Here is a 25,500-nt window from a genome sequence, read left to right as displayed (position 1 = left end):
TGATAGACAGGGAGGCCTGGCATGCTGCGATTCATGGGGTCGCAAAGATTCGGACACGACTGAGCAACTGAACTGATTGACTGAAAAGCTTGTTCTTTGAAAGGATTAATAACATTGATAAGCCTCTAGCCAGGCTAACCAAGAGCATAAGAGAGACAACACAAATGCCAATGTCAGAAACAAAGAGGATCATCATGTTAATCCCATGGATATTATAAGGATCATTACAGAATACTATGAAAAATTTTCTGTCTACAAGTTTGATAACCTATATGAAATGGTCTACTTTTAAGGACACAAATTACTAAAACTCACACAAAGAAAAGTAGTTAATCTGAATAAGTATTGGGAGGTTGAGATACTGAATAATATCCTCAAACTGAGAAGGAACTTTAAGACTGAAAACTGAAGGCAGCATCTCTATAAAGTGCAATTATGAAGTTTATTGGAGTGTCTTAAAGGTAGGATTGGGCAGACAACTGCAGCTGCACTAAAAGGTGAAAGGGGTACAGAGAGATGTAAAAGGGCCAAAGCCCTTTTTTGTAGACAGAAACTCTGTGTTTACAGAATCTGATTACTAAGTGAGAAGCATGTCCACACAAATAGGAACCAGGGTTTCCTCCCAACCTAGCACGGTTTCATGACCATTAAGCATCTGTATCAGCAAAAGGCACTCTTTCAGCTTTTGTAACAGATACTGCTTCTGCTGCTAAGGTAAAAGTTGATAGGGGACTTATCTGGTTTGGGCATATTTCTTGTGAGTGAGCTAAAGGTCAGTCCCACAGAAAGAGGTGGGATTAGTACCTCAGGCCTAAGATGGAGCTGACAAAATGGAGTCAGCATTGTTCAGTCACACAGTAGGGTTACACCTATTAAAGAAACTGAATAAATTAATAATCTTTCAAAAAAAAAAAAAAAAGAAACAAAGAAAGCACCAGGCCCAGATGAGTTCATTAGTGAATTCCACTAAACACTTCAGAAAAAAAAAAAAAGTTATCTGCAGTCTCTTCCAGAAAACAGAAGCATAGGCAACACTTTCTAACTCTCTGAGGCTAAGGTGCAGTTGAGCTCAGCTCAATCACTCAGTCGTGTTTGACTCTTTGCGACCCCATGAATCACAGCATGCCAGACCTCCCTGTCCATCATCAACTCCCGGAGTTCACCAACTCACGTGAATCGAGTCCGTGATGCCATCCAGCCATCTCATCCTCTGTCGTCCCCTTCTCCTCCTGCCCTCAATCCCCCCCAGCATCAGGTTCTTTTCCAATGAGTCAACTCTTCACATGAGGTGGCCAAAGTATGGGAGTTTCAGCCTCAACATCAGTCCTTCCAATGAACACTCAGGACTGGTCTCCTTTAGGATGGACTGGTTGGATCTCCTTGCAGTCCAAGGGACTCTCAAGAGTCTTCTCCAACACCATAGTTCAAAAGCATCAACTGTTTGGCATTAAGCTTTCTTTATAGTCTAACTCTCAAATCCATACACGACCACTGGAAAAATCATAGCCTTGACTAAATGGACCTCCGTTGCCAAAGCAATGTCTCTGCTTTTCAATAAGCTATCTAGGTTGGTCATGACTTTTCTTCCAAGGAGTAAGCATCTTTTAATTTCATGGCTGCAATCGCCATCTGTAGTGATTTTGGAGCCCCCAAAAATAAAGTCTGACACTGTTTCCACTGTTTCCCCATCTATTTCCCACGAAGTGATGGGACCACATGCCACGATCTTTGTTTTCTGAATGTTGAGCTTTAAGCCAACTTATTCACTCTCCTCTTTCACTTTCATCAAGAGGCTTTTTAGTTCCTCTTCACTTTCTGCCATAAGGGTGGTGTCATCTGCATATCTGAGGTTATTCATATTTCTCCCGGCAATCTTGATTCCAGCTTGTGCTTCTTCCAGCCCAGCGTTTCTCATGATGTACTCCGCATAGAAGTTAAATAAGCAGGGTGACAATATACAGCCTTGACGTACTCCTTTTCCTATTTGGAACCAGTCTGTTGTTCCATGTCCAGTTCTTGCTGTTACTTCCTGACCTGCATACAGATTTCTCAAGAGGCAGGTCAGGTGGTCTGGTATTCCCATCTCTCTCAGAATTGTCCACAGTTTATTGTGATCCACACAGTCAAAGGCTTTGGTATAATCAATAAAGCAGAAATAGATGTTTTTCTGGAACTCTCTTGCTTTTTCCATGATCCAGCGGATGTTGGCAATTTGATCTCTGGTTCCTCTGCCTTTCTAAAACCAGCTTGAACATCTGGAAGTTCACGGTTCACATATTGCTGAAGCCTGGCCTGGAGAATTTTGAGCATTACTTTACTAGCATGTGAGAAGAGTGCAATTTTGCAGTAGTTTAAGGTTAGCTAATACGGAAATCAAAGATATTATAAGAAAGGAAAACGACAGACCAATGACTCTCATGAATATACATGGAAAAATCTTCAACAAGATATTAACAAATCAAAATTTTCAAATGTATAAAGATAATTCTACACTACAACTCCATGTTGGCTTAAAACTCAACATTCAGAAAACAAAGATCATGGCATCTGGTCCTGTCACTTCATGGCAAATTGATGGGGAAACAGTGACAGACTTTATTTTGGGGGGCTTCAAAATCACTGCAGATGGTGACTGCAGCCATGAAATTAAAAGATGCTTACTCCTTGGAAAAAAGTTATGACCAACCTAGATAGCATATTCAAAAGCAGAGACATTACTTTGCCAACAAAGGTCCATCTAGTCAAGGCTATGGTTTCTACAGTGGTCATGTGTGGATGTGAGAGTTGGACTATAAAGAAAGCTGAGCATCGAAAAATTGATGCTTTTGAACTGTGGTGTTGGAGAAGACTCTTGAGAGCCCCTTAGACTGCAAGGAGATCTAACCAGTTCATCCTAAAGGAAATCAGTCCTGAATATTCATTGGAAGGACTGATGCTGAAGCTCAAACTCCAATACTTTGACCACCTTATGTGAAGAACTGACTTATAGGAAAAGACCCTGATGCTGGGAAAGAATGAAGGTGGGAGGAGAAGGGGATGATAGAAGATGAGATGGTTGGATGCATCACTGACTCAATGGTCAGGAGTTTGAGTAAACTCCAGGAACTGGTGATGGACAGGGAAGCCTGGAGTGCTGCAATCCATGGCATCACAAGGAGCTGGACACAACTGAACAGATTGATTGATAACTCCATGTGATTTATTCTAGGTATGTAAGACTATTTCAATATTTGAAAATCAATTAATGTAATTAATTATATCACCCATCTAAAGAAGAAAAATCATTATCAATCGATGTAGGAAAACACTTGAAAAATTGCAGCCCTCATTCATAAAAAAATGAAACCAAAACTTTATTCCCTTTCTTGTCCTTTCTGACTTCAATTCTGTGCTAACTGAATACTATTCAACCACAGTCAAACGACTAAAATTTCTATTGTTGATAACATCATTAATGTACTAAAACAGCTACTACAGATATCATCATTAATATACAAATTCATTTTGTTTCTCTAGGCCATGAACTAACAGAACCCTGAGCCATAGACTACCTGCCTGAGAATCATAAACCAGAGGTATCCTGACTCCCGGAACTAGAGGAAAACACAGGAAGAACATTTTTTGACATAAATCACAGCAATAACTTCAATCTCCTAGAATAATGGAAATAAAAACAAAAATAAACAAATGGGACCTAATTAAACTCAAAAAGTTTTGCACAGCAAAGGAAACCATAAAGAAAAAGAGGAGTCACAGGATAGGAGAAAATATTTGCAAATCAAATGACTGACAAGGAGTTAATCTCCAAAATCTACAAAGAGCTCCTGCAGCTCAGTGTCAAAAAAACAAACAACCCAATCAAAAAATAGTCAGCAGACCTAAACAGATATTTCTCCAAAGAAGACATAGAGATGGCCAAGAAACACATGAAAAGATGATCAACACTGCTAATTATCAGAGAAACACAAATCAAAACCATAATGAGATATCACACCACACTAGTCAGAATGGCCATCATCAAAAAGTCTACAAACAATTTTTCACAGAACGATAAATAATTTCACAAATTTGTATGGAAATACAAAAAAACCTTGAATAGTCAAAGCAATCATCAGAAAGAAGAATGGAACTGGAGGAATCAACCTGCCTGGCTTCAGGCTATACTACAAAGCCACAGTCATCAAGGCAGTATGGTACTGGCACAAAGACACAAATATAGATCAATGGAACAAAATAGAAAGCCCAGAGATAAATTCACGCACCTATGGACACCTTATCTTCGACAAAGGAGGCAAGAATATACAATGGAGAAAAGACAATCTCTTTAACAAGTGGTGCTGGGAAAACTGGTCAACCACTTGTAAAATAATGAAACTAGAATATTTTCTAACACCATACACAAAGATAAACTCAAAATGGATCAAAGATCTAAACATAAGACCAGAAACTATAAACTCATAGAGGAAAACATAGGCAAAATACTCCAACATAAATCACAGCAGGATCCCCTATGACTCACCTCCCAGAGTAATGGAAATAAAAGCAAAAATAAATAACGGGACCTAATTAAACTTAAAAGCTTTTGCACAATGAAGGAAACTATAAGCAAGGTGAAAAGACAGTCTTCAGAATGGGAGAAAATAACAGCAAACAAAGCAACTGACGAAGAATCAATCTCCAAAATACACAAGTAACTCCTACAGCTCAATTCCAGACAAATAAACAACCCAATCAAAAAATGGGCCAAAGAACTAAACAGACATCTCTCCAAAGAAGACATACAGATGGCTAAAAAACATGAAAACATGCTCAACATCACTTATTATCAGAGAAATGCAAATCAAAACCACAATGAGGTACCATTTCACGCCAGTTAGAATGGCTGCAATCCAAAAGTCTACAAGCAATAAATGCTGGAGAGGGTGTGGAGGAAAGGGAACACTCTTACACTGTTGGTGGGAATGCAAACTAGTACAGCCACTATGGAGAACAGTGTGGAGATTCTTTAAAAAACTGGAAATAGAACTGCCATATGACCCAGCAATCCCACTGCTGGGTATACACACCAAGGAAACCAGAATTGAAAGAGACACATGTACCCCAATGTTGATCGCATCACTGTTTATAATAGCCAGGACATGGAAGCAACCTAGATGTCCATCAGCAGATGAACAGATAAGAAAGCTGTGGTACATATACACAATGGAATATTACTCAGCCATTAAAAGAATACATCTGAATCAGTTCTAATGAGGTGGATGAAACTGGAGCCTATTATACAGAGTGAAGTAAGCCAGAAAGAAAAATACCAATACAGTATACTAACGCATATATATGGAATTTAGAAAGATGGTAACGATAACCCTATATGCGAGAAAGCAAAAGAGACACAGATATATACAACAGTCTTTTGGACTCTGTGGGAGAAGGCAAGGGTGGGATGATTCGAGAGAATAGCATTGAAACATGTATATTACTATATGTGAAACAGACCACCAGTCCAGGTTCAATGCATGAGACAGGGTGCTCAGGGCTGGTGCACTGGGATGACCCAGAGGGATGGGATGGGGAGGGAGGTGGGAGGGTGGCTCAGGATGGGGAACACATGTACACCCATGGCTGATTCATGTCAATGTATGGCAAAACTTCTACAATATTGTAAAGTATGTGGCCTCCAATTAAAATAAATTTTTAAAATAAATAAATAAATAAAGTCTACAAACAATAACTAAATGCTGGAGAGGGTGTGAAGAAAAAAAGTGAAAACCAGGGTTTGAAAGGATAGATGAACCCAATGTTCACTGCAGCACTGTTTACAATAGCCAAGACATCAAAGCAACCTAAATGTCTATCTACAGAGGAATGGAAAAAGAAATGTGTTGTGGTACATAAATACGATGGAATTAAAATGATCAAAATAATGTCATTTGCAGCAACATAAACGGACCTGGAGAGTATAATACGTGAAGTCAGAGAAAGATAAATATCATATGATATCACTTGTATATGGAGTCTAAAAAAATGATACATGAACTTATTTACACAAAAGAAACAGTCACAGACTTAGAAAACAAACTTATGACTACAAAGACGAAAGATGGTAGGGGAGGGACAGATTGGAAGTCTCTGACTGATATATACACTCTATTTTGTTTAAAATAGATAACCAACAAGGATCTATTGGATAGTACAGGGAACTCTTCTCACTATCTATAACAGCCTAAATGGGAATAGAGTTTGAAAAAGAATACACACACACACATATATGTATAACTGAATCACTTTGTATACACCTGAAAATAACCTGTGTTACAGATTAATCAGCTACACCCCAATATAAAATAAAAATTTTAAACAAGAGCTTGTGGACACACGGACACACACACACACACACACACACACAATGGAATATTACTCAGTCTCAAAAGAATGAAATATTTTCTTTTACAGCAACATGGATAGCCCTAGAGAATATCATACTAAGTGCAGTCAGACAAAGAAAAATAATATATATTACTTATATGTGAAATATAAAAAAATAATCCAAATGAATCTATTTACAAAGCAGGAACAGACTCACAGACATAGAAAACCAACTATGGTTACCAAAGGGGATGTGGAGGGATAGATTAGGAGCATGGGGTTAATGAATACACACTACTACATACAAAACAGATTAGTAACAAGAATTTATTGTATAACTTAGGAAACAATATTCAATAGCTTATCCCACTCCCCTATAATGAAAAATGATCTGAAAAAAATATATATATATATAACTGAATCACTTTTCTGTACACCTGAAGCAAACACAATATTGTAAATCAGCTTTACCTTGATTTAAAAGGAAGAAAAAAAGAATGAAAGATAAGAAATCACTACAGATACTACTGTGAAGGCCAATAAATTTAAAAATTTTGATGAACAGGACAAATTTCTTCAAAAGCACAACTTACCAAAACTGACTGAAGGTAAAAAAGAATATCTGAATATTCTTAAACCTACTAAAGAAATGAATATGCCATTTAAAATCTTACCTCAGAGAAAACCCAGGTTCAGATGCTTTACTGGTGAATCTTTTTATTTTTTTTTTCAAATTTTAAGGAAGAAATAACACCAATCTTTCACAAGTATTGATAGAATATAGAAAAGAGGAAACATTTCCCCATTCATTCTATAAGATGAAAATAACTATGACGTAAGAACCTAGCAGAGAACTCAAAAGAAAGGAAATTTCTATGCTAAGCTCTTGTTAACATAGATATTAAACTCTTAAACAACTTATTAGCAAAACATTAGCAAATGGAGCACATATAATAATACTAATATATCACAAAAGTTAATAAATCAAGTGATGTCATTTACCACATTAACAGATTTTTAAAAAGAAAAAACAACATGATCACAATAGATGCATAAGAATTACATGATAAAATACAGTATTCACTCATGATTTTAATATATATATATCCTTATAAAAATTAGGAGCAAAAGAAACTTCTTGATAACAAAGAGTATCTACTTAAAAACCTACAGCAAATCTATACTAAATAATGAAATAATAAAAAATAATCTCCCTAAAAAAAACATTGTCCTTGAATTTCTTATTCAATATTGTACTGGAAGCCTATGATGAACAGATTCCAATGCTGTCCCCATGATCATCACTTCCTGATATCCTTGCCTTTGCATAAATCCACTTCCCCTTCAGTGTGTCAGGACCTGTGATTTGCTTTTAATCAGTTGAAAATGGCAAGAGTCATGAGATATCACTTTCATGTCTACATTACATGTGACCGTAACATTCATCTTATCAGAAGACTCTCTTTGTTACTGGCTCTGAAGAAGGAAGCTGCTAGGCTGTCAGCTGGCTTTTGGAGAAAGACATATGGCAAGCAACTGACAGTGGTTTCTGGTCAACAGCCAGCAAAAACCTAAGCTAAGGCCTTCAATCCACCAACTTCCTAGGGAACAGAACACTGCCAATAACCAAATAAGTTTGAAAATAGATCCTTTCCCAATCAAGCCTCAGATGAGGCCACAGCCCTGAAAGTCATGTTAATTGTAGTTCTGTGAGATCCTGATACAGAAACTCATCTAGGCGACTCCTAGTTTCCAGATACAGAAACTCTGAGATGAGAAATAAATGCTGTTTAAAAAAAGAAAGAAATGCATGCTGTTTTAAGCCACTGAGTTTGTGGTAATATTGTCACATAGCAATAAATAACTAATACAAGGTCTTAACCCCAGTACAATAATAAAAATAAATATAAATACATATGAAACTATAAAGAAGAAAATAAAACTGTTATTATTTGAAGAGGACTGTGTACCTAGAAAAGTCTACAGGAAGCTATTAGAACTATTCCTTGAATTTAAGCAAAGTCACTAGATACAAGGTCAACACATAAAAATAAATTATATTTCCAGGGACTTCCAGTTCAAGATGGCAGAGTATAAGGACATGTGCTCATATCCCTCTCAAGAACACCAAAATCACAACTAGCTCTTGAACAACCATTGACAGGAGAATGTTGGAACCCACCAAAAAAAGATATCCCATGTCCAAAAACAAAGAAGCCACAGAAAGATGGTAGGAGGTGCACAATCAGGATAAAATCAAATCTCATACCTGCCAGGTGGGTAACCCACAAATTGGAGAACAGTAATACCAAAGAATCTCTCCCACTGTTGTGAAGGTTCTGAACCCCACATCAGGCTTCCCAGCCTGGGCATCCAACAAAGGGACTGTGAATCCTCAGGCAATCTGACCTTGAAGGCCAGCAGGATTTGCTTATAGGACTTCCAGAGGACTGAGGGAAACAGAGACTCCAATCTTAGATGGCACAAACAAAATTTGCATGCACCAAGACCCAGAGGAAAGGGGCAGTGACCCCACAGGAGACTGAACCAAAACTATCTGCTAATGTTGGACAGTCTCCTGTGGAGGTGTGGGTCAGCAGGGGCTCACGACAGGAACAGGGGCACCTGTCAGGGAAGGTCCCCCTTAGAGTAAACCCTCTTAGAGGTCATTAACCTGACCATAGACAGAGGGCTGTGTTGCCTCAGGCCAAACAACAGGCAGGGAGTACAACAACTGTCAGCAGATAATTGGATTAAAGCTTTACTGAGCAAGGCCCTGTCCACCAGAGCAAGACCCAGTTTTTCCCACCACCAGTCCCTCCCATCAGGAAGCTTACAAAAGTCTCTTAGCCTCCTCCATCAGAGGGCAGACAGAAGAAGCAAGAAATACCACAGTCCCACAGTGGCTAGAACAAAAAGCACAACACAGAAAGTAAATCAGGATGAAAAAGCAGAAAGTATGTCCCAGATGAAGGAACAAGATAAAACCCCAGAAAAACAACTAAATGAAGTGGAGATAGGCAACCTTCCAGGAAAATAATTCAGAATAATGATAGTGAAGATGATACAGGATCTAGGAAAAATAATGGAGAGCCAAGAAATGTTTACCAAAGACTGAAAAGAACTAAAGAACAAACAGAGATGAGTAATACTCTAGAAGGAATCAACAGCAGAATGATTGCAGCAGCAGATCAGATAAATGACCTGGAGGACAGAATGGTGGAAATCACTGTCACAGAACAGAATATAGAAAAAACAATAAATTATATTTCTATATTCTAACAAAAATAAAACAGAAAATGACATACAATTTAATTATCATCATGTACAACTTATATTCAATATACTGTCATTTTATCATCATGTACAATTTTCAATAGCATTTAAAATTAGGCTTCAGCAATATGTGAACCGTGAACTTCCTGATGTTCAAGCTGGTTTTAGAAAAGACAGAGGAACCAGAGATCAAATTGCCAACATCCGCTGGATCATGGAAAAAGCAAGAGAGTTCCAGAAAAACATCTATTTCTGCTTTATTGACTATGCCAAAGCCTTTGACTGTGTGGATCACAATAAACTGTGGACAATTCTGAAAGAGATGGGAATACTAGACCACCTGACCTACCTCTTGAGAAACCTCTATGCAGGTCAGGAAGCAACAGTTAGAGCTGGACATGGAACAACAGATTGGTTCCAAATAGGAAAAGGAGTATGTCAAGGCTGTATATTGTCACCCTGCTTATTTAACTTCTATGCAGAGTACATCATGAGAAACGCTGGGCTGGAAGAAGCACAAGCTGGAATCAAAAAGACTGCCGGGAGAAATATCAATAACCTCAGATATGCAGATGACACCACCCTTATGGCAGAAAGCGAAGAGGAACTCAAAAGCCTCTTGATGAAAGTAAAAGAGGAGAGTGAAAAAGTTGGCTTAAAGCTCAACATTCAGAAAACAAAGATCATGGCATGTGGTCCCATCACTTCATGGGAAATAGATGGGGAAACAGTGGAAACAGTGTCAGACTTTATTTTTTTGGGCTCCAAAATCACTGAAGATGGTGACTGCAGCCATGAAATTAAAAGATGCTTACTCCTCGGAAGAAAAGTTACGACAGACCTAGATAGCATATTGAAAAGCAGAGACATTACTTTGCTGACTAAGGTCCGTCTAGTCAAGGCTATGGTTTTTCCAGTGGTCATGTATGGATGTGAGAGTTGGACTGTGAAGAAGGCTGAGCACCGAAGAATTGATGCTTTTGAACTGTGGTGTTGGAGAAGACTCTTGAGAGTCCCTTGGACTGCAAGGAGATCCAACCAGTCCACTCTGAAGGAGATCAGCCCTGGGATTTCTTTGGAAGGAATGATGCTAAAGCTGAAACTCCAGTACTTTGGCCACCTCATGTGAAGAGCTGACTCATTGGAAAAGACTCTGATGCTGGGAGGGATTGGGGGCAGGAGGAGAAGGGGACGACAGAGGATGTAATGGCTGGATGGCACCACTGACTCGATGGACGTGAATCTGAGTGAACTCCGGGAGTTGGTGATGGACAGGGAGGCCTGGTGTGCTGCAATTCATGGGGTCGCAAAGAGTCAGACACCACTGAGCGATTGAACTGAACTGAAACACAACAAAAATGTAGAAGACCTCTACAGAGAAAACTATAAATGTTATTTACAGAAATCAAAGAATACCTAAGTGGTGGAATATAATATATACCATGTTAAATTCCCTGTCTGTGATTCATCCAATGAATCAGTGTCATCATTGTCAACAACAGTCAAACAATACTGCCATTCTCCATCATCAAGGCAATGTCAATTCTTCCCAAACTGACCTACAGCTTCAAGATGTTTCTAATCAAAATCTCAGTAAGTGTGTTTGTGGAATCTGACAAACAATTTCTAAAAGTTTAATGGAAATACAAAAATATAACCAGGATATATTGAAGTAGAATGGTTAATCAAATCAAAGAATACCCATTAAATTGAATACTACATAACAATGAAAATAATAAGCTACATGCAATGTGAGTGAAATCTCCAAATATAATGTTGAGCATAGGTGCCAAATACAAACAAGTATATATGTATAATTTCATATCTATAAATGTCAAAACCAACAGTTTTTGAAATCAAAATAGTGTTTGTTACATTTGAGGGTTAGGTAATAATTATTTAACACAGAGGGATTTCTGCGGTTTTAGTAATTTTCTCTTTCTTGAACTGTGAGTTGTTACATGAATGTAAAATTATTTTGAGGCATACAATTAATATTTACACAGTCTTGATAGTTTGGTAATATTTGCATACACACATAAGAAAAGAATAAGGAAACATTTTATGTGTTGTTAAGGAATGGTCTTGAGAATATATATAGAGAAAATTAGGTACAAAACTGTTTGCATGTTACAACCTGTGAACAGAAATGTATGATACTTTCATATTTGTCTATACGTAAAATAGAAAATTACATTACATATACATTTGCTTATATGTAAGGAAGAAAGATCCTTCACTGTACATATGTTTTTTATCTTTGAATGTCTAACCAGGCAAATGCTAATAACTTAAGAAAAATTTTAAGGAGAAATAATTCATATTATCTTTATAAAGCAATACAGTTTTTAAAATTTGGGTTATAAATAGTTCCCAAAGCCAACACTGATGGGTCAAGTTTGCTAGAGATTTCATAACTAAGGTTCTTAACAAAATATTTCTTTCTGGAAATTTAACTAATATTACTTAGAAATGTTTTGATGTTTTAATTATCAGAATACCACAGATAGAAAAAGAAACTGATATAATAAGTACAAATACTTTATGATCTGTATATCATAGTCTTCCTGTTGAATTTTACTTGAAAATCATATAAAATAATTCTAGGCTTTCCCCAATGTTACACAATTTATGATCAGTGATAGCAATGACTGTTAATATGCCTTAAAAGGTGAATGCTTGATTTTATTCATTTTTCAGATCATATATCACAGAAATAAAAAGTTTTTCTTCCATATTTAGGTTTATAAAGTCAGATATGAGAGGACCCAAGGATCATCAACAATTTAAGCCTGGTTGCCACCTTCAAAGATTATAAAATCAAAGATTGAAGGTGCTCTATTTAAAAAATAAAATAAAAAAGCACTAAAATTTACAAACTATACAAACTAAATATGTATATATGTATATTACATAAGCATAAAGATATGAAAGAATGTTGCCCAACATTCCAGTCATACAAGGATTAAGCTGCAACAACTCATTGCAAGTACATCCAGAGGGGAATTCAGGAGAGAAAAACAGGATGCAGTATTCTGTTTTGGATATACGGCCCAAAGACAGTTAAGATTCGTATCTAAAAAAGAATTTCAATGGTCCCAGATTCTTACATCGTCCCATACATAGAGAAGCACTTACATCATTAACTTAAGATGTCTTCTGTTTTTGATTAGCAATAATCTTTCATGCCTGACTCTATGTTTCTCCCAGTGAAAAAAATTAATATAGATACTGGTTCCTCAGTACCATTTTTGCAGCAGTTCCTCAAAGCTTTCTGAGAAGCTATCTTCCAGGCCATATAGTTCCAGTAAGACACTCAATAAAACTTCACTCACAACTCTCACACTGTATATCTGTCTTTCAGCTGACAGGTATATAGAAATTTACATAGTTAAATGGCCTATTTAGGAGGGCTTAGAGTTCCCAAAGATGCTTGTTTAAATTCTTCTTTGCTGACTTAAGCCTTGCCTTCACCATACATTTAAGGATTTTTATTCTCTCCACAATAAATAGTGACATTAATGATTATTCTCAATGTTAAGATAGTTTATCTCTCTCAAAATGATAAATATGTTTTTGTAAGCATTAAAATAGGCAACCCCAGATAGTTACACGTAAAAGAATGAAATTACACTTCTTAACACTATACACAAAAACAAACTCAAAATGGATTTAAGACCTAAATTCAAGGCCAGACACTATAAAAGTCTTAGAGGAAAACACAGGCAGAACACTTTTAACATAAATTGAGGCAAGGTCTTTTTTGAACTACCATCTAGAGTAATGAAAATAACAACAAAAAAAATGGGACCTAATTAAACTTAAAGGCTTTTGTATGGCAAAAGAAGCCATAAACAAAACAAAAAGACAGCCCTCAAAATGGGAGAAAACATTTGCAAATGAAGCAACCAACAAGGGATTAATCTCCAAAATATATAAACAGCTCATGTAGCTCAATATAAAAAAATAATAACCCAATGAGAAATTGCACAGATCTAAATAGACATTTCTCCAAAGAAGACATAGAGATGGCCAACAAATACATAAAAAGATGCTCAACATGACTAATTATTAAGATTAAAGAAATTCAAATCAAAACTACAATGATCTATCATCTCACACTGATCAAAATGGCCATCATCAAAAAGTCACAAATAATAAATGCTGGAGAGAATGTGGAGAAAAGGGAACTGTTGGTGGGAATGTAAATCAGTATAGCCACTATAGAGAACAGTATGGATGGTCCTCAAAAATCTACAAACAAAACTGCCATATGACCCAGCTATCCCACTTCTGAGCATAAAACCCAGAGAAAATCATAATTCAAAAAGATACATGCACCCCAATGTTCACTGCAGCACTATTTACAATAGCCAGGAAACAGAAGCAACCTAAAAGTTCATCAACAGAAGACTGGATAAAGAAGATGTGGTACATATAGACACTGGACTGTTACTTAGCCATAAAATGGAACTAAATAGTCCATTTGCAGAGACGTGGATAGATCTGGAGATTGTCATACAGAGTGAAGTAAATCAAAAAGAAAAACAAATATCACGTAAAGTCAGTTACATGTGGAATCTAGAAAAATGGTATAGATAAACTCATTTGCAAACCAGAGAGAGACATATGTAGAGAACAAACTTAGCGATACCAAGGGGAAGGGGTGTTGTGATGAACTGGGAGTTTGGATTGACATATACACACTGCTGCTGCTGCTGCTGCTGCTAAGTCGTGTCAGTCATGTCCAACTCTGTGTGACCCCATAGATGGCCTCCTACCAGGCTCCTCTGTCCCTGGGATTCTCCAGGCAAGAACACTGGAGTGGGTTGCCATTTCCTTCTCCAATGCATGAAAGTGAAAAGTGAAAGTGAAGTCGCTCAGTCCTGTCCAACTCTTAGCAACCTCATGGACTGCAGCCTACCAGGCTCCTCCCTCCAAGGGATTTTCCAGGCAAGAGTACTGGAGTGGGGTGCCATTGCCTTCTCTGATATACACACTACTATGCATAAAATAGATAACTAATTAGAACCTACTGTTTAGCAAAGGGAGCTCTACTCAATGCTTTGTGGTGACCTAAATGGGAAGGAAATCTAAAAGAAGCGATATATGTATACATGTAACAGATTCGCTTTGATGTACAGCAGAAACTAACACAACATTGGTAAAGCAACTATATTCCAATAAAAGTTCATTTAAAATATAGGTAATGCCTACAAAGTTCCCAGTGTTTAAATCTGTCCAAAATCTGTCAGCTTGCTTTTACATTGCTACCAGTTAAATACACCTCGATTGAGTTAATAAAATTATAATTAGAAATCATCATCATCAATCATTTCTTCTCCCCAAAATGGCTTTAAAAGGAACCAGAACATTTCCTTCAACAATCCAGTTGTAAGGGGGAAAAAACTCATTCTGCTTATCTACACAAAATTGTACGGCCAGATCTACTCAAAATATTGACAAACAAAAAATGCTACAAGCAGAGAAAGAGATAAAATCAATACGGCAATACCTGAGTAGGTACTATTTTTAGCAGTAAAGATACAAGGAAACGTATAACAACTCTTGACTAATCTTTCAGTTTTTCATATCATGTATTAATTTCTGCTACATTACTTATATTAAAATTTAAGATAAACCAAAATTAGATCGATATGAAGAAAGAAGTTCTACTTAGTTTTAGCAAATAGCTAAAATATCAATTTTCTCCACTCAAAAAAATACTGGATATAATAAAAACTTTCATTGATGCTGATTCCAAAATACTGTGGATAGAATACTCATGAATATTACTCAGAACATTGAAGGTTAAGTAATATGCAAATAAGAAAAAGTTCCAGGTAGAAAAAAGAATGTCTGTATAGATGCCATTGTTTCTTCTCATCAAACCTATAAAAACACATTTACTTCATTAAGCTCTGCCTATATGGTGATGATTCCATATGAACTATAACCATTCAACAAAATAAAATAAGTACTTTCTTGAGTTCTCAGCAGTGACTGTCTCTATTATCTACCTACCTCAGTTGTGACTAGCACTTGCTAATTGGTGTAAATTTACCTCTCAGAGATTTCTTTCTCTTTCATTAATATCAAATTTTCCTGTTTAGCCCTTCATAATCACTGCAAAAAGCCTGCTGCTTCCCAAATAATAATAAAAAAATAAAATCATTTGATAGTTAAATAACAGAGATGGTTAATAAAATACAAATTTTACTTCATCTTGAGATGGATTATCAGCTAAGTAGATGTCTGTGATATTCTAGCTCTGGTTAAAACAAAGACTAGAAACATTAAAATTTTGTACAGTTTCAAATAAAATCTAATAATTCTTCCATATCTGTTCTAATAATTGCCCCATATCTGTCAATTTTTTTCCAATTATTATTTCACTCTAAAATGGAAGAATTTGAATTCTGATCAATAAATCATCTCTGAAAATGTTAATCTTGAATGTATAATGTTGCTCAACACCTAGTACCAACAATTTTGGATGTCTAAAATCTCTGTCTCATATTTTTTAAGGTAAAAAAAAATTTAAGCAAAAAAGTGAAAGTGTAGGAGGTAACTTCCAAGATCAAAAAGTATAAAAATACATTCAGTATTTACTTGACTTTTAGGTCTGATTTTCTGCACCCTGGCCTAAGAAAGAGAATGTACCACCCATTGCTGAAGTCCTGGTTTATAAAGAGAAGAATGCTAGGAGTTCTCCACTAGAAGATGACTGAACCTATATCAGTGAATTTTCTATGTAAATAAACTACTATAAAAGCAAGCATATATATTTTTTAGCGCTATTAAAATTATTTTAAAATATTTTTCAAAAATTAACCTGAAACCCATTCAGCAAATCATTTTCTTATACATTAAGAAACTGTGTAACTCTTACATTCTTACCGTTCTCTGTTAAATTTGAGAGAATGAAGAATAGCTGGCCTTTTTTGTCTAAGGTTCCACAAATGAAGTGTATCATCTGAACCTGCACTGACCAAAGCGCCCTGGAACAAAATGAAGACAAAATGAGTGATTTACTTAATTTATGTTTTTTGTGAAGCAAAACCTAAACTAATGTAATGAATTTTTCACTGCTCTTTAAGCTATTTGTATTTATATATGTAGAAATACAAGGAAGGACAATGAACATACTTCAGTCAGGAAGCCTAAGAATGCTAGAGTAGAAGAAGCAGGTAAACTACCATATATGGATTGGTGAGAATGATTAGCTCAAGGAATATGCATTTATCAATAGAGGGATTATTATTATTATAAGCATCATTGTAACTATTAAAGATTTCTTATATTTTCTTTGTGAAAAGCTATTCCTTTTTGTTTCTACTATTTACATATATATCATGTAGCTCTACAGAGAAGCAAATATCCAATTCAGTTTTAAAACTGCAATCTAATCACATAAAAATTCACCATTTCTAAAAATTTTCTATACTGTTGAGATGTACATATTCTTCCTAAAAAGTATACTTAATATAATTTAATTTGTCTTCATAGTTCAAGAAGAGTCATCTGTGACAAAACAAAACATCTGTAGTAAAAGTAAACATTTTTCCAACTAGAATTCAGTATAACTACAAAAATAATAAGAGTCTTTTTATACAAAGCCTCCAAATACAAATGAATCCTACTCAAATATTTAAAATAGGATGGGTTCTACCTATTAGTATGGCAGACACAACATGGGCAGAACTAGCTGCCATGTATGACTTCTTATATTTAAACTACTTATTTCAGAGTTAATTAAGATCATCTTAAAACTATGTCAGAACTTTTGCCATTATGAATTTCCCAGCAAAAAATGTCAATGCTTGCCCTATGTCAGAGCCTGAAGCTACTCTAGACTACTGAGTGTGTTCTGTAAAATTGATCTTGCACAATCATGGTAGTCCTGAGATATCTAAAATTCTTCTTATATTTTTCAAAGTACTGTGTTACAAGTAACCTTTCATAGTTTACTAACTCAACCACAGATATCAAAATGATTAGCCCATGTAAATGCTAGAAAGAGCTATACTGAAATTCCTAGAATTTATTTCTTCTTTAGGAATTAATGAATAGAGGAATCTAAATGACATTTGCATAACAATTCCTAAGACAAACAGATGCTCATGTGTCTTGTGATAGTTCTCGTGACACTATTCAATATATAACTATGATTTTAGTCTCAGAGAAAAATAGCTTTTAAAACAAAAGTCATAACAGAGTATAACCATTAAAATGTTTTAAAATGTAATTTGCATATTTGTATATAAATATGTAAATTACACATATTCAAAGAGGTATACATTGATACATATATTTTAACATGATCTCACAGGTAATTACACTCCATGCAATAAAATGAATCCTACACACGCCTTGAGGATTTTTGCCTTTATGTGCTTGCTTTATTTGTAAGCTGTTCTCAAATACTTTACATATTCAAACTAGAAAATTATTAGGATTTCATAGAAGTACTTGATGAGCTACAATTTTTCTGAGTTATAGAACAGTGACTTCATTTCTCAGGAAGGTAGAAACTCATTTGGGACAGGGTGACGATAGACCATGATATACAAAATGAATAAAACATATCATTTCATGATACATGAAATTAATAAAATGTAGTTCATGCTATACAAAACATATATACTATACCAAAGGCAATGAAAGTAAAATAAACCAGCAGATGTTTAATAATACCTTAGTGTAATAGCTAAATATATAATATAGGAAGGAAGTCAGTATTAATAATACTATGATAAAACTAGGAGATAACAGCATTTAAAGGAAGTAAACAGAACCTCTGAACGTAACAGTGCCAGCAGAGACATAACACCCATCAGCAGGGTGTCTAGGACTCATTTACAAAAACAAATCTGTAAGAAGCACTGCCAATGAAGACCTATGAAGATTAAAAATTGAATAAAAACGTGTGTCATGAGGTCAGAGGCTGGGAAGTTTGGGAAAAGGTCCAGAAACTGAATTTAAAGGCAAATCAAGGTGAGTAGTTCAGGACAGACAACATAAACACTGGCAGGCTCGTCAGTTTGAAGGCTTGTCTTTATTTATTCTTAGTTATATAACAGCACAGAGGCAAATTTAAGGCCTTGAAGAGAATTCTCAGAGGACAGGACCCAGAGAAAATCACCTGGAAACAATTTATGCTTACCAGTAAACATCTATACAGAAGGCAAAGGACTGAGATCTTTCAACTAGGAGCTACAAAGTTGTACAAACCTGTACTCCAGGCTTCCCTGGTCCTTCACCATCTCCCACAGTTTGCTCTGGGAGCTACAGTGTAACACTGAGATTTCAAAAAGGCTGTCTGTCATTCTAGATACTAATGACTAGCTATTACAATAAAATATTTTAAAAAATCTTTTCTCTGCTCTTCTTTATTTCCCTCTCTCATTTTGGTACCCCATAGCAAATATGCCTACAACATGAAATATGCTAGGTCTGTCAATAAGAAGAATCTCACAGCCTTCTGAGCAAGATTTTTGAGTCAAGAAAAGTGAAACGTGGACATGTTTCAGCATCATAAATTTTTCATATCTCAGGTGTCACTGATACAAAGCTATATGAAATATTTTACCCATGTTTATGAGTAAAAATTCTTAGAAAGATATATATATATGCAAATACATAGAGTTGTCAAATAAAAGATCATCATTTATGCCATAAGGAAACGACCAATGATACCTCATGTTTTTCTCTCAACATACTGAGCCCACTCTGCTAAGCGCTCAAATTTGGTATGGCATAAACTCTTAAAATATTTTTGTATTGACTGACTCACTTAACATAGAAGAGTTCTAGACTACAACCAGTCTGTTCTAAAGGAGATCAGCCCTGGGTGTTCTTTGGAAGGAATGATGCTAAAGCTGAAACTCCAGCACTTTGGCCACCTCATGCAAAGAGTTGACTCTTTGGAAAAGACTCTGATGCTGGGAGGGATTGGGGGCAGGAGGAGAAGGGGACGACAGAGGATGAGTTGGCTGGATGGCATCACTGACTCGATGGATGTGAGTTTGAGTGAACTCTAGGAGTTGGTGATGGACAGGGAGGCCTGGCGTGCTACGATTCGTGGGGTCACAAAGAGTCAGACACAACTGAGCGACTGAACTAACTAACTAACTAAAAGATTCACTGTAAAAATATGAGTCAAGAAGGCCTTAAGTAGCCTTCAACTACACTTTCTGAGCTTTACAAACTTTGTCTTTAGGGAGTTCCTCATTACCATAGGTCTATAAAATAGGAATAGGGTAGGCAGTCAATTGTCAAAATAGCTATGCACTCATATACCAAACAAATGATTATAAAGACACAGACAAATGCATTCAAATTATAAAACTGAATAGATTATTTATGGAAGATAAAGACAAAACATGAAAATTAACACTAGGTGAATAAACAACTGGTGAAAGGAGAATGTAGAGGGAAAGTTTAATGGTCAGTATGGCAATCAAAAGATTTTAGTAATTTTTTTAAAACCACTTAAACAACTAATCTATAAATTATGCTACACAATCACAATAACAGGATCTTCTGGTAATACAAATTTTCTCCTTTAAAATTTAATAAATTAACAAATACAGGAGTGCAGTCTTTAACGAAAAATGTCACCATGAATAATATTTCATATGTATATATCTTTAAGCATGTAGAAAAATACTATTTAGACAATTACACAATGTGTGTGAGATATAAATATTCAAGAAGATCCTTACCTCATTAATTAAGAACTGGAGCTGCAGGACAGCCGCACCACTTTCATGTTGACAATAACAATCAACACCAGGTCTTCCAAGTCTAAAATAATAAAGGTCAAGGATTCTAACATTTTAATTAGCATCAATATTCATGTGTAAAGAAAAAAACTAACCTACTTAGCACCCAACATTTGGCTTATTATTTACCTTTATTTTTGTAAATAGAAGGTTGAAAAATCATGGTCTTAGTTAATGGAAAGTATATTATACAGCATTGTTTGTCAGCAAAATGGTTGAATAAAATGTCCCTCACACATCAACCCCCTTCAACAACAATAATTTTGCCTCTGCATGCACAGACCAAAGTGCATTCTCAGGAGCTTCAGGATCCAGGTTGGAGGATATGAAGGTGCAGTCCATTTTCTCCACTGAGGAGACAGAACTGCCTCTAGGCAGCTGACTCACTGACTGTGGTCTCAGCGATAGAAACAGAAATAGCTCTGTTCCCCTGAGAACTTAGCTACAATCCCATTTGGCTCTGGGTCTGTCACCAGCAATCCCATATGTCAAGAGATCCAGAGGAGTCACATTCATCCATGTATCAGGTTAACAGGCAAAATCAAGAACTTGTTCCTGGCTGTAGACCAGGAAGTGGCCTTTGAACCAGCTCCAGCTCACTCCACCTTTGGAGGAGAGCCCCTGGAAGTAAGGTATAGTTCATCAGACTGTTGATTCTGAAACGGCCCCCTAACAGACCTCCAGCAGGTCTCAGCCACAGTTTAGGAACAATCTTGCTGGCATAGGAACCCCTTAGGAAACATGCTTGTCTGGGCCCTCTAATATCCTAAAAAAGATTTATACTCAGCTCAAGCCCCTTCACTGCCACAGTATGCTAGAATTTCTGCTGACACAAAGACTAGACAGGAGATACTCCTGTCTCTGTCCCTTGGAGTTTCTGAAAAAAAACTATATATGACTCTCTCTATATAAGCCCCTATATATGACTCCAGCTACCTCATATCCATAGTCTGCCAGTCTACAACAATCCTGAATGACCAGTGTCCCAGTAGGAAACACTCCTACTTGGAGGCCCTACACCGAATCCCACTCCCTCTCAACAGCAGTCTGTGAACAGTCCTGCTACCAAATATACCCAACAGGACAGCCTCCTGTCTATACTCTCAGAAATTCTGACAGGGCCCAATACACCATAAACATCCCTAGCACAAGGACCTGTTGGCTGAAGACCCACACATGGACCCTAAAGCTGACTCTTGTCCCAGTCCTACCCTACTGAACAAGGTACAACAGGCAGTCACATCCACCCAGGGACCAGAAAGGATCCATCCATACCAGCCCAAGACCCAGTAACAAGCCCACAACTCGTAGATGCCACTGTAGACCCAGCAAAAACTGCCTCCCATGTATGCTTCACAACAGCAATTATGGATGTAATCCTATCAGCTCAGGAAACCGACAGCAGATTTTTATCTCATGAAACCAGTTTGTAAAGACTGGAAGAGGTGTTTGCTTCAACAAATGCTCAGACACCACTGTAAGGCTACACAGACAACAGAGAATTATGCAAACGTGACACCACCAAAGGAAAGTAATAGAGCTCTAGTAACTGGTTCCAAAGAAATGGAGATTTATGATCTGCCTGACAAAGAATGTGTAAAATAATCACCTTAAACTGTATGAAATGCAAGAAAACACAGAGAAAGAACTGAACAAAATCAGGAAAACAAAATACATTAAATAAAAGAAATGGAGAGAGATCAAAATGGTGGTGTAGAAGACATTGAGCTCACCTCCTCCTGTTGGGTACATCAAAAATAGATCTACATGTGAGGCTTGCTAAAAATAAACTAGAGACTGGCAGAAAGGTTCTTTTACAATCAAGGGTGTAAAGAAAGATCCACATAGAGTCAGGTAGTGAGGAAGGCAAAGTGATCAGGACCAGTGCCTAGCAGGAAGCACAAAAATAGAAGGGGATATCACAGGTTGGGAGGTTCTCCCTGAGGAATGAGGGGTTTGGGCACCCCAGTCATCATGTTGGAATCAAGAAGATGAGTCTCCTGAATGGCTTTAAAAACCTGCAGAGTTCCAAACAATAGCAAGAAGAGATAAGAAAGTCGTCCTAAGTGATCAATGCAAGGAAACAGAGGAAAACAACAGAATGGGAAAGACTAGAGAACTTCCAGATATTCAAGCTTGATTTAGAAAAGGCAGAGGAACCAGAGATTAAATTGCCAATTCTGTTGGATCAGAGAAAAAACAAGAGAATTCCAGAAAAACATCTGCTTAATTGACTACGCCAAAGCCTTTGACTGTGTAGATCACAACAAACTGTGGAAAATTTTTCAAGAGATGGGAATACTGGACGGCCTTACCTGCCTCCTGAGAAATAGTATGCAAGTCAAGAAACAACAGTTAGAATGGGACATGGGACAACAGACTGGTTCCAAATTGGGAAAGGAGTACTTCGAGGCTGTCACCCTGCTTATTTAACCTATATGCAGAGTACATCATGCAAAATGCTGGACTGGATGAAGCACAAGGCAGAATTAAGATTGCTGGGATAAATATGAATAACCTCAGATATGCATGCAGATGACACCACCCTTATGGCAGAAAGCAAAGAGGAACTAAAGAGCATCTTAATGAAAAGTAAAAGGGGAGATTGAAAAAGCTGGCTTAAAACTCAACATTCAAAAAACCGAGATCATGGCATCTGGTCCCATTGCCTCATGGCAAATAGATGGGGAAACAATAAAAACAGTGAGAGACTTTATTTTCTTGGGCTCCAAAATCACAGATGGCGAGTGCAGCCATGAAATTAAAAGATGCTTGCTCCTTGGAAGAAAAGCTATGACCAACCTAGACAGCATATTAAAAAGCAGAGACATTATTTTCCTGACAAAGGTCCATCTAGTCAAAGCTATGGTTTTTCCAGTAGTCATGTATGGATGTGAGAGTTGGATCATAAAGAAAGCTGAGCACCAAAGAATTGATGCTTTTGAACTGTGGTGTTGGCGAAGATTCTTGAGAGTCCCTTGGACTATAAAGAGATCAAACCAGTCAATCCTAAAGGTAATCAGTCCTGAATATTCATTGGAAGGACTGATGCTGTAGCTAAAGCTCCAATACTTTGGCCACCTGATACAAAGAACTGATTCATCTGAAAAGACCCTGATGCTGGGAAAGATTGAAGGCAGGAGGAGAAGTGGACAACAGAGGATGACATAGTTGGATGGCATCACTGACTCGATGGATGTGAGTTTGGGCAAGCTCTGGGAGATCGTAGTGGACAGGGAAGCCTGGTGTGCAGCAGTCCACAGGGTCACAAAGAGTTGGATACAACTGAGCGACTGAACTGAACTGACCTGAACTTGAAAAAAGAATAGATGAATACAGTGAGAATTTAAACAAGGAACTAGAAAATATAAAAAAGAACCAGTCAGAGAAAAAGAAACCAATATAATATTATAAAGTAATTAGCCTCCAATTAAAATAAATCAATTTATATTTTTTAAAAAGATAACAACTGGAATGAAAAGCATACTAGAGGGAATTAACAGACTAGGTGACAAAGAAAAATGCACATGCAAATCTGTGAGACAGAATAATGGAAATCACCCAATCATAACAGGAAAAAGAAAAAATTTTTAAGGTAAGGACAGTTTAAGGGATCACTGAGCCAACATCAAGCATTCATATTAAAATTCACATTATAGGGGTCCAAGAAGTAAAGATAGAGAAAGGAGTTTAAAATGTGTTTGATGAAATTGTGGCTAAAAATTTCTAGAGCCTGAAGAAGGAAACAGACATCCAGATATAGGAGGCACAGAGGACCCCAAACAAAATGAACCAAAGGGACCTGCACCAAGAGATATCATAACTAAAATGGAAAAACTTACAATTAAAGAGATAATTGTAAAGGCAGCAAATGAAAAACAAAAAGTCACATACAAGGGAATACCATAAGGCTATCAGCTGATTTTTCTACAGATTTTGCAGACCAGATGGGAGTGGCATGATATATTTAAAGAGTTGAAAGGGGAAAGCCTACAACCTGGGATACTCTATTCCACAAGATTATCATTTAGAAATGGAAGAGAGATAAAAACACTTTCTCTGACAAGCAAAGACTAAGAGTTCAATACTAAATTGACCCTAAAAGAAATGCTAGAGTCTTCCCTATGTAGAAAAGAAATGACTACTGTAAGAAGTAAGAAATCATAGGAAAGGAAAAATCTTACTAATAAAGGCAAATATATAGTGAAGTCTATGGATCAACCACTTTAAAAAGATAATGTGAAGATTAAAAGACAAAAATTGTAAAATCAAGTACAAGAAACAATTAAGGGATAAATATGAAGGTGTAAAATATGTCATCAAAAACAAAAACATGGGGGAAGGAAGTAAAATATGTAGATCATTTAGAATGTGTTTAAGCTTAAATGACTACCACTGTGTAACAAGTTGACATATAGATCAACATATATAAATCCCATGTTAACTACAAATCAAAAACATACAACAGATTCACAAAAACAAGAGAGAAAGGCACACAAGCATGACACTAAAAAAAAAATCACTGAACCACAAGGCAAGAAAAGAGTAGAATCATAAAACAAAAAACAAGAAACAAAATGTCAATAAATACATGCCAATCAATAATCACTTTATATGTTAATAGATTAAATGCTCAAGTCAAAAGATATAAGGTGGCTGACTGTATTTAAAAACAAAAAAGGACACATCTATATCCTGCCTATAAGAGACTCATTTCAGAGCTAAATGCACACACAGACTGAAAGTGAGGGAATAGGTAAAAAACATTCATACAAATGAAAAAAGAAAGCTGGGGTAGCAATATGCATATCAGACAAGGTCTACCACAAAGGGAAAAAAAAGGCATTATATAATTCTAAGAAAATTACGTAGCTTGCAGGAGGGTTCCTACTTGTCTCATGCAGCAGAAGATTCTTCACTCTTAATCTACAAAACCTCTGATGGAAAAGTTACTAGGGCAGCATACAATTTGCATAAAACACACTGCAGCCTTCCTGGTGTGCCTTCCAGCTTCTCAGTTCCCTGGGTCCTGTTAGATCCCAGTTTCTTATTATCATATTATATCCATCATGGA

General features: G+C 36.5%; 1 protein-coding gene across 5 annotated transcripts in view; it reads right to left on the bottom strand.

The window, feature by feature from the left end:
• Positions 1 to 25,500, bottom strand: part of STXBP5L (syntaxin binding protein 5 like) — a 317,733-nt gene that overhangs the window by 218,311 nt on the left and 73,922 nt on the right. For all 5 annotated transcript variants that reach the window (XM_018043989.1, XM_018044072.1, XM_018044062.1 and 2 more), the window contains exons 4-5: positions 20,367 to 20,448; positions 16,540 to 16,640 (exon numbers count right to left, since the gene is read on the bottom strand). In XM_018043989.1, the coding sequence (XP_017899478.1) occupies positions 16,540 to 16,640; positions 20,367 to 20,448 (183 nt within the window). The remainder of the gene's footprint in view (positions 1 to 16,539; positions 16,641 to 20,366; positions 20,449 to 25,500) is intronic.

The sequence above is a fragment of the Capra hircus genome, chromosome 1 (assembly GCF_001704415.2).
Source record: "Capra hircus breed San Clemente chromosome 1, ASM170441v1, whole genome shotgun sequence".
Lineage (NCBI taxonomy): Eukaryota > Metazoa > Chordata > Mammalia > Artiodactyla > Bovidae > Capra > Capra hircus.
The sequence above is the reverse complement of the archived record's forward strand: the minus strand, read 5'-3'. Positions and strand labels throughout refer to the sequence as shown.